The sequence below is a fragment of the Podarcis liolepis genome (assembly GCF_965112155.1).
Source record: "Podarcis liolepis genome assembly, chromosome: 14".
Classification (NCBI taxonomy): Eukaryota; Metazoa; Chordata; class Lepidosauria; order Squamata; family Lacertidae; genus Podarcis; species Podarcis liolepis.
Genome location: NC_139569.1, coordinates 2,053,413 through 2,063,835, shown reverse-complemented (window position 1 = coordinate 2,063,835; position 10,423 = coordinate 2,053,413). Strand labels below are relative to the sequence as shown.

The 10,423-nt window shown below is 50.3% G+C and overlaps 1 protein-coding gene across 1 annotated transcript; it reads left to right on the top strand.

Moving 5' to 3' along the window:
- The first annotated feature begins 372 nt into the window (after positions 1-372).
- INTS15 (integrator complex subunit 15) lies at positions 373-9,123 on the top strand. Its single transcript, XM_083474764.1, has 7 exons — positions 373-538; positions 2,268-2,466; positions 3,297-3,518; positions 4,025-4,190; positions 5,089-5,613; positions 7,247-7,286; positions 8,150-9,123. Exons 1-7 carry the CDS (start codon positions 387-389, stop codon positions 8,355-8,357), a joined length of 1,512 nt encoding a protein of 503 aa, XP_083330890.1. The 5' UTR covers positions 373-386; the 3' UTR covers positions 8,358-9,123.
- The last annotated feature ends 1,300 nt before the right edge of the window (positions 9,124-10,423 follow it).

Sequence of the window (10,423 nt, the reverse complement as noted above, 5' to 3'; positions counted from 1 at the left end):
ATCGCCACGTCTTCCGGCAGCGAATCCCACCGCTTCACGATGTGCTGCTGCAGGAATTAGTCCCCTGCCCTTCCTAGATGCGCGACCATTCAGCTTCACGCATCTTAAGGCATTCCGACGAGACGTGGACGGGAGACGCGGGCTCGGAAACGTGCCTGCAGCAGCAGCGGCTCCTGAGGGGGCGTGGCTCCGACACCAGAACGCGGCGCGGCGCTCGGATTGGCCAGCTTCTGAGCCACCCCGGCGAATGGCGACCGCCGCCCCGCCCCGAGCCGCCTGATGGGGGCGTGACCGAAAGGATCTGTCACGCCCCCTCCTGCACGGCCCCGGGCAGCCAGTAGGCAGCGCTGCGCTCGGATTGGTCAGTTTCTGAGCCGAGCCTGCCAATGGCCGCCGCAGCCGCCGCCGCTTTAGGCCGTCCTTCTTGGCCCTCACCGGCCGCCGTCCCTGTCCTGCCTCGGCGGCAGCAGTGGCCCGAACATGGCGGCCTGAGGCGCTTGCGGAGGAGCTGCTCCTGGGGCGGGAGGCGGGCGAAGAGGTGAGGCCGCTGCCGCCCGGGACGGCGCGACCCTTCCCGCCGCCCTAGCCGCTGGGGGTGGCGCGTCAGGGCGGGCCCTGTGCACGTGTGAACAGAACACCCGTGTTGGGCGGGGTCGAGTCAGGGCAGAAAGTCCCGCGTTCCGGTTCCCGAGCATCTCCGGTCAGGCCTGTCAGGAGGGAAACCAGTCGGGCCGTGTAGGCCAGACTCCCCAGTTTATCGCCCTGCTGGTGGGGCTTGTGGTCCAGCAACGTCTGGCAGTCGCCCGGTGGGAGAAGATAGAAGGGGGGCAGTGAGGGGTAAATAAGGGCGCCGACTGAGCTGCATTTATTGCAGTTTTCTGGATGTGCTTCATAGATCTTTCATTTTATGTATATGGTTTTAATTTTATTAATGCTTAATTATTATTATTTTATTCCCCAACCTTTATGTTTTAGATGTTCCTATTTTATCTGCAAGCTGCCTTGAATCCCTGTCAGGACAAAATGCATAAATAAATATAATGATAATAAATAAGGTCCCTTCCTGTAGTCCTCTGCGCTGGTGGATTTATAGGGTTCACCTGCATTGTTAACTGAGAAGGGTACTTTTGAACATGATTGCAAAAAATGAATTGGTGTTGAATTCTCGTATAGGTCTGTGGTGTTTCTTCCTTTCTCCTGCTCCCCAGTTAAAGTCAGTGGAGGCCTGGCCCATTAGGGCAGTGTTCCCCAACCTTGGGCCTCCAGCTGCTTTTGGACTACAATTCCCATCATCCTTGACCACTGGTCTTGCTAGCAAGGGATGATGGGAGTTGTAGTCCAAAAACAGCTGGAGGCCCAAGGTTGGGCTGCATTAGGGAGTGGGCCATCAACCTCTGAAGACCTTAATTGGCACCCTCTAAAAGCGTACCAGATTCTGAGCCTTCATTAAAAATATAAAACAAGTCTCTAGCCCTTCTAGAAAGAAGGTTATGAAGCATAATGTGCACTTTTTAAAGCAGGTTATGTTAAATGACCAGCCTGTCAGTGATTTTAGCCAATGAGTGAAGTCAGAGCTGTGATTGAGAAGTGAGTTGTTTGGACACTACATAATAGGAATTGCTGGGATTCCAACAGGGCCGTATTTATAAAGGAGTAGTTGGAGCAATTGCACAAATGAAAAGCCCCAGATTCTGAGCTTTCATTTCAAAAAAGGAAGTCTCTAGCTCAGGGGTCGGCAACCCGCGGCTCCGGAGCCGCATGTGGCTCTTTTACACCTTTGCCGCGGCTCCGGGGCAGATACTAGCGAGGGGAGGAGGCGCATTGTGCGCCCCGACACTCCCCACTGTGGCGGGCACTGTACTGGCTGTGACGTTGCATGGGGGCGGTGCGTGCGTTAGTCACACATCATCCTGATGTCACCTTCCCGACCGACCGACCCATACATTGTAAGGGGCATGTACGCTGGTCACTGCATTGAAAGGGGACATGTACTCTGGTCACTGTTTTGAAGGGGAGTGAAGAACACACACAACAAAAAAGGTAACTTGTCAATTTAACGTTTATTTCTATGAGGAGTAATTCTGAGGGGTCAAACAAAGAAATAATAAAAAAGTTATTTTTATAATGACGAGTTTTGCGGCTCCCAGTTTTTTTTCCCTTCAGAAACGGGTCCATGTGGCTCTTTTTGTCTTAAAGGTTGCAGACCCCTGCTCTAGCTCTTCTAGAAAGAAAGTTGCAAAGCATAACGTGTGGACCTCATGTTGCAGGAAAACCATGAGTGACATCCGCCACTCGCTGCTCCGCCGGGATGCCCTGAGCGCCGCCAAAGAAGTGCTCTACCATTTGGACATCTACTTCAGCAGCCAGCTGCAGAACGTGCCCCTCCCCATTGTGGACAAAGGCCCCATCGAGCTTCTGGAGGAGTTCATCTTCCAGGTTCCCAAGGAGCGCAACTCCCCACCTAAAGTAGGTCGTCGGACATCAAGCCCCATCAAGGGCCACGTAGCCAACATTGCTCATCTCCATCTGGGGCCTCATATTTGCCTTTGGGAGCCACCCTTGGGGAAATCTCTCTGCCTTCCCATGTGGGGCTGGAGTCTGATTAGAAAAGTGGTGGGGAACATCTAGGCCTGCAAACTCAGCTTGAGGTCAAGCAGGGTCACAAAGGTGAAATCAGGTGATTGACAGGTGTGCAACTTGCTCATCTGTCAAAGTGCCTTGCAGGGGATGGGGATGAGGGAGCTCAACATCTCTCCTGCTGGCTGGATCCTGTTTTTTTAAAATTTATTTATAAAAATAATTGTATAGTGCTGTATCATAAAAAGATACCCAGTGCCATTGCTGAGGGGGCCTCATTGGGTTGGAGGGGGCACCATTTGTTACTCTTCAAGGTTTCTTGTTTGTCAGTCAGACTAGGTAGGTCATTGATCTGACGTGAGTAGCTCCAAGGTTATTCTGTGAAAATCGGATAGGGAAGATTTCAAGCTGTGGCCCTCCATGTATTTTGGATGACATCTCCCATAATCCCTGGCCATCCATAGAGATCCTGGAATTACTGGCTAGCTATCTTAACATTTGTCCTAGGAAAACTGGTGTGTAGTATTTTAAAATATGAAATAGCCAAACAGATATGTTTGGTCAAGATACGCATATGAAAACAGTCCTCTTGTTTTCTTTGATGCTATAATGCCAGCCTGGGTGATGATTGGGATGTGGTTGGAAAAGACCCTCCTGCGGGGGGGGGTGCTTTGGCCTTGGCTCATAGATGCCCCCTCTTTTCTTTCTCTTTCTTTCAGAGGCTGAACTCACTGCAGGAGCTTCAGTTACTGGAGATCATGTGCAATTATTTCCAGGAGCAAAGCAAGGACTCTGTCCGGCAGATCCTTTTCTCCTCCCTTTTCAGCCCGCAAGGGAATAAGACAGATGACAGCAGAATGGCCTTGCTGGGGAAACTCGTCTCGATGGCGGTAGCTGTGTGCAGAGTGCCTGTCCTGGAATGTGCAGCTTCATGGCTGCAGGTGAGAGTTCACCCCAGGTGCAGGGACCTTGCCTTCCCTCCCAGAGGAGCTTCCAGGCAGCCTCCCATCCAGCCAGTGACCAGACCTAGACCTGCTTCACTTCAGCAAGGGGGCTGCTTTTCCACCTGCTGGGGGGGCGGGGGCGGCATCAGATTAGGCAGGGCTGAATTGTACCCCACCCTCCTGGTGTATATGCAGAAACAGGTGATAGAATGGCCTGTTTGTCCAGGTCACATCTTGCTCAGCATTCCTCATATTGCTCTTGTAAAGCTACAAATCCTCTTTGAAGGACCAGTGCTCTTATTCCGTGATAGGTAGGCTCACTCAGAAGCCTTTGGGGGCCTCAGATCCTTTAGCTCTTCATCTTCAAGGCTATCAACAAGCTTCACTCCGACTGGCGCCTTCATGCAGCATCCTACGTTTTGCTGGAGCCAGGCTGTGTGTGGCTTCGCCAGCGCTGTTCCCCTCCAGTTTCTCATGGTGGCTAATTGTGCGTCTCTTTGCAGCGGACGCCAGCAATCTACTGCGTGCGGCTGGCCCAAGCCTTGGTTGATGACTACTGCAGTCTAGTGCCAGGCTCCGTCCAGACCCTAAAGCAGATCTTCAGTGCCAGCCCTCGCTTCTGCTGCCAGTTCATCACATCGGTCACCATGCTGTACGACATGTCGTCTGGTAAGTTCCTCCAAGTGAAGCTCCTGAAGCTGCCCAATGCCATTTGGAAAGGCATAAGTTACGATACACGAAGATGTGTCATGTTCCACACATCCTGATGTTAAGGTTGCAACAGATTGTGGTGGCCTGAATCGGTTTGTGTGGAACTTTACTCCAGGGCAGGGCCAGAGTCAGAGACTACGATGTGTATGATTGACTCTCCAGGTATTTTCATTGCTGCTTTGTGGTCAGTTTCCTCTTCCCCTTGGCTTGGTATGTTTGATGGATTCTTGTGATAGCTCTCGTTTTTAAGCTCTCTGCCATTTAGATTTTATCTCCTTGAGTTTTGTTCTTGGTAGTGCAGTTGCTGTGTTTATGGGGTCTAGATGCTGTGAGCTGCCTTGGCCCTTTTGTCGAAGGTGGGATACAGATGTTTTAAATAATCTACTATATATATTTAAATAATCTACTATATATTTTGGAAAGCTGTTTGTTCGCAGTGCATTTGGATGTTTCTTTAGATATCGGAACCAAATTTTACATGAGACCAAGGGGCAGGTTTTTGGTGTCTGTTTGGATACAATGAGACATCATTTTGAATCCAGATGGCAGACTGAAACTTTGAAAGCTACACTGATCTTTGGGTTCCTTTGAATTCCCAGCCTATGCTGGGAGGCTGCTGGTTCTAAAATAAACATGAAAACACCTGAGCAACTATGTTGGGAAGAGATGGAGACAGGAACTCCAGGCTGCCTGGCCCCAATGCCCTTGATCTGCTGCATCCCCCTTTCTAAGCACCCTGCAGCCCACATTTGGGTGTGGAAGGCTCTGGTTCCAGGGCCCAAGCATTGGCAAGCCCCAGGTGCAATTTCTCCTCGATTTCTATGGTCTCCAAAGCTGGCTTCCCCTTCTTTTCCAGATGACCTCATCCCGCCTCCGGACCTGCTGGAAATGGTTGTGTCTTGGATCTTCGAAGACCCCCGCTTGATCCTCATCACCTTCCTAAACACGCCGATCGCGGCCAGCCTGCCCATTGGGTTCTTGGAGCTCACGCCGCTCAGCGGCCTGATCCGCTGGTGCGTGAAAGCTCCGCTGGCTTACAAACGGAGGAAGCCCCCCGTCTCCAATGGCCACCCGGGGGGAAAGCTTGCCAAGGACCCGGCTGCCGCCTTGGACAAGGGCTGCCAGCCCTTGTACTCCAAGCTGCACCTCAGCGTCCTCCAGGTCCTGATAATGTTGCAGGGGCACCTGACAGAGAAGAACCTGTACGGGCGCCTGGGGCTGGTGCCCTTCGACCACGTGGTGGCTCTCGTGGAGGAGATGAGCAGACTCTCTGATGAACTCAACCCCCTCAATGCCACCAAGGAGACGGAGCTGGCTCTCGACCGGCTGGCCCAGGCCTTGCAAGTGGCCATGGCGTCTGGAGCACTGCTGTGTACGAGAGGTAGGCGCTGGGGGCAACCGCCAGTGAGCCCATGCAAGCCGGCAGAAGACTGTGCCGAGGCAAGGCGGGGGGTGCGGGGAAGTAGCAGGGAGGTGGGGAGGAGACTTTGGGCATAAGAGGAGCTGAACAGAGAGATAATAGAAGCTGCCTAGGCCGGGTCAGAGTGTTTGTCCATCTGGGCCAGAATTGCCTACTACAGACTTTCCCAGCATGGTTCCTTCCAGATATTGCTGGGCTCCAACTTCTTCCTCTGCCACCATCCCAAGGTGGCTGGGAATCTAAATATCCAGAGGGGAAGCAGCACATAGTGGGGAAGCCTGCTCCAATTTTCAGGATCTTCCCCAATGCTGCCTTCTACTTGATCCTTTCAACTGCAGGTGGCAGGGATTGACCCTGGCACTTGTGTAGCGGCTAAGCCCCTGCTCTCCAGTTGTTGCCCAGTGTAGCATGAATCCAACTAAGGTGGAGAGGCTGCTGTCCAGAGGTCACACTGTCTGCAGTCTGGGGCCTGTGCAGATAAACCGCTGAGCTTGGCTGCCTCCCCCTTTTGCAACAGCTCTGGTTCTCTGTGTGTGATGGTGGGTAACATTCGGGGCACACTTGACCATCTCTCAGCTCCCTGCCCCAATCCCTCCCAAGTGCCCAGGTAGCAGAATGCCATCTGGCTGGGACTCACTCCTGCCGGAGGAAAGGAAGAATCATCCCCTCCCCTCACCCTTTGAAGAGGTTTTTAATTGCCTGGGTGCTCAGAAGTGGGTAGGAACATGTGGGCACCGTCATTTTTACAGCTGTCATTTTAGCAATTGCATCCTGTGTGTGGTTTTGTTGAGTTTTATGTTGTTAGCTGCCCTGGACACCATTTGGGGAGGAAGGGCAGGCTACACGTTTTGATAGTAAAGAAATACAGTGGACCCTATGGATATGAACTTAATTCGTTCCGGGGGTCTGTATGTACCCCGAAAAGTCCGCATCTAGAGGCACTGCTTCTGTGCACGTGCGCAGGACAAAACCCGGACGTATATACTTCCGGGTTTGCCGCATTCGCAACCCTGAAAGTTACGTTACCCGAAGGTAGCATAATCTGAGTGTTCACTGTACTGTAAAAGTGGGTCCCAGCCAGCAACACACCTGCTTCCTCTTCTGCTGATTTATCAGGATTGGGACCAAACATCAGGGGGTCCTGCTCGCTGTTTGACAGCTAACCAGCCTCTGTGGCTCTCCCCAGTGCTCTTGCTCCCCAATTCTCCTAATCTCTCCACCTCCTCGTTCAGGACAGGAATGTGAATTTCTTGCCTCTCCTGACATGCCTCTCCTGACAGTGGAATCAGACTCCCATGGAAGGATTTCTTTCTTGGAGGTTTTTAAACAGAGGTCGGACATATTGGGGATTCTTTAGTTGTGATTCTGCTTTGCATAGGAAGAGGTGATCTTTTGGGTCCCTCTCAACCCTATGATTCTGCCACAACAGTTCCACAAATCACTTCTCCAGGGTTGCCGTGTTGTTGAAGAGCAGCTCTCCACATGGGTCTGGGATGGAGAAGCTGAGTGAGAGTTCAGGGCCCCTCCAGGAGAGAGCTTTCCCCTTTGTCTTCCTGTTTCCACCTCCATTTTTTTTTCTGTTCTCTCCTTCCAGAGGATCTGCGGACGGTGTGCGCCAGACTGCCACACAACAAGTAAGTCCGTGCTCTGTGTTTACAATGGAACTGAAACCGCTGTGCCCTTCCTAGAAGTATTGTCCAAGAGACACCCACAAAAGCAGAAAGGTGTAGATTGGCAAGCTGTGCTTCCACAGGAAAGTGAAAATGACAAAAGTGCGGTGGAGCCAACTCTTTCTCCCCCCCCCCCAACCTTATTGTCTGTCTGTGACAAGGACAGCCAGGACTCCGTGCTGCCCTGCTGGCAAACCTTATCAACCCCTGCTTTGCAAATGGAGTCTTATCTCTGTACATGAAAACCGGGCCATTTTTAGCTGCTTACATAGCCATGGACTGGGTGGAAGTCCTTCCGTTGTGCCCAGTGTTACGTTTGCCAGGAGAGTCAAAGGTTTTTCTCCCTCTCTCCTAAATTAACACAGGAACTCAGGGACATCCCGTGAAGCTGAATGTTGGAATGTTCAGGGCAGATCAAAGGAGAGTCCTCCTTCACGCGGCACAGATTTAAACTGCAGAACTCCCTCCAACAGGAGGCAGTGATGGCCGCCAACCTTGCTGGCTTTAAAGGAGGATTAGGCAAATTCCTAGAGAACAGGGCTCTCGTTGGCTACTAGTCACAGTGGCTTGGCTCTGCCTCCGCAGTCGGAGACAACAGGGCTTCTGGATACCAGTTGTTGGAAACCCCAGGAGTGGAGAGGGTTCTTGTGCACAAATCCTGCTTACCGGGTTTCCCATCTGGTTGGCCACAGTGAGATCAGGATGCTGGACTAGAGGGGCCATGGGCCTGATCCAGTAGGCACTGCTTCATGTCGCTGTAGAATCCTGTTCCTCAGCAGGCCAGCTACCTTCACCCACAATTGTCTCTCTGCTTCTTCTTCCTGCAGCCTGCTCCAGCTGGTGATCTCGGGTCCAGTCCAGCAGCCCACCCACGCTGCTTTGCCCCCTGGGTTTTACCCCCCCATCCACACACCCCCTCTGGGGTATCCCACCCATGCAGCCCACCCAGCAATGCCAGCTCACCCAGCTCTCCCAGCTCACCCCGTACAGACATTCATTCCAGGCATGGCGTTTCCTTATCGGCCGATCCGCTAAAGAAACTGGACTTCTCCTCTCTTCAGGGAAAGAGTGTTTTCCACCCATTACAGAGAGAACCAACCGTTACTTTTTGCTGGGGGTGGGCGGGGTAGGGCTGTGCAATTCCTCCTTCCCAAAGAGACCTTGAAGGCCCTGGGCGTTAAGATCCACAGGGGGGTGGTAGTTGTTTTTTTAAAGAAATAATATTGTATGAATGAGGAGAAGACGCTAATCTGACTGGAACAAATGGGATCTTTCTTTTTTACTGTCAACCCAGTATGACGGTTTTACGCAGGAGGGTAAATGTCATGATCTGGTATTCCACTCAGAACATCTGTTTGCAACTCCTTCCTCCCACCCCCACCCCTCAAGTGACGAAGTTTAACTGGTTCTTATGCAAGAGAGCCTGGAGAGAACAGCCCCACTCTGTTTTGTAAGCTGTTTTCTTGGGGTCCTTTTTATGTGAATATGTATGATTTCAGTGCAAGTACATTTTTTTAAAAAAGAGAGAATTGCAGATTTTTTTGCTTCAAAGTTAGCAGTCTGTGGCATTTTCTGTAAAAGCAACAAAAAAGCAACGATAACTGGCCTTCAATTTCTTTCTCTTACATTATTCAACATGTCTGCAGCTGGTTAAGTGAAACTTGAACCTTCATTGCTCTGTTGCTCTGGTTGGTATCTTTCACAGGGTGAATTTGGGTGAAATATTTTTTTCAGAAATATTGGTGTCCATCTAACAAATTTCACATGTTTTAAAGCAGAAACTAAATCACATCTTAAAACTCTCTGATATTTAATCTTAAATTAACTTCAGATGTTGCTGTTAAGGGGATGTTCAAATCAAGGCAGGTAGGAATGCATTTTTATTTAAAGCATTTTTATCCTGCTCTTCAGCAGAAAAAGACTCACAGAGCAACTTACAAATATCAGTGATAAGACAGTCCCTGGCCTCAGGCTTGCAATCTAAAACACATGGCACCAAAGGAAAAGGTATTGGTTGGGTGGAGGAAAAAAGAAAACTCAGGGGCTAATTATTTGTTATAGATTTCTTGTAATGACAAGCTGGAATAGAAATACATCAAAGAGAGGAGCCCAAAGTTGCTGGTCTTTCAGCAGCCATGTTTCCCTCCCTCCCTGATAGCTGTTGATGGTAGAGGCCTTGGTCTAGTCCACTATGAAATGGGGGTGGGGATGGGAGTTGTCTCCTGGGGTTTACAGAAGACATACACAGACCTGCTTTGGACCCTAGGAACTACACACAAGTGCCAATATCTTAATGAGGATGTATTTCAGGAGCTGAATGGTCTTGGCTCAAACAAGGTCCATTTCTTTCTCTTTCAAGCCCTTCTAACTTTCAGAGGATGATGTAGAGAGGCCTGATGCTTTGACAATCTTCAAAATGTTGCCATTGGCCCGTTTGGTAATGGGGAGCTATAACGCCACATGTTCCACAGTGCCTTGTCCACAGACTTCAAGCCAAAAGGCTTGTAATGTGGCTTGTAACTCTCTTAAATTAACAATGAAGGATCCTGGTGTTTGTGTCTGCCTCCATATTGCCTGCGGCAGAGGGCAGAAAGTCTCTTGTCAAGCCTTCTAATGAGAAATAATCTCTGTCTTAATTTCAAGACACATGAATGATTCAGACTGGCCTTGTTAAGTCTTCCTTGTATTTTGAAAGGGAAGGAACTGATTACTCTGAAATGCAAAATGTCTTCTCTAGTTACAGATATTTTCCAGTATTTGTCCCTTGGGCCATGTTACTTCTGATTTCCCCGATTTCAGCTCAAGGTCATCTTGCCCCTATTTTCTTCTTTGAATTTGGTGTTATTTATTTAGTATTTTATTCTGTTGGAACAAGTTGGACCTCATGATTCTCAGTCAGGCAAACAGCAGGCAGATCTGCCTTGATGTCTGCAGCTGGGACCCGTCTCTGGCTACAAATGCCAAACTGGCTCTAGAAAGCTGAAAGTTCCCCCGAGCTGAAGCGCAGCTGTACTATTGACAATCTTCTCTTCATTATTGTGGACAGCAGTGATACAGGGCTGCTGAATATGCACCAAGGGTGTGGACTTCTAAACTGAACA

Coding starts and splice junctions, on each gene's coding strand:
- INTS15 (XM_083474764.1), top strand. CDS start 387: ATGGCCGCCGCAGCCGCCGCCGCTTTAGGCCGTCCTTCTTGGCCCTCA. Junction 2,467..3,296: donor AGCGCAACTCCCCACCTAAA/GTAGGTCGTCGG, acceptor TCTTTCTTTCAG/AGGCTGAACTCACTGCAGGA. Junction 5,614..7,246: donor AGCACTGCTGTGTACGAGAG/GTAGGCGCTGGG, acceptor CTCTCCTTCCAG/AGGATCTGCGGACGGTGTGC.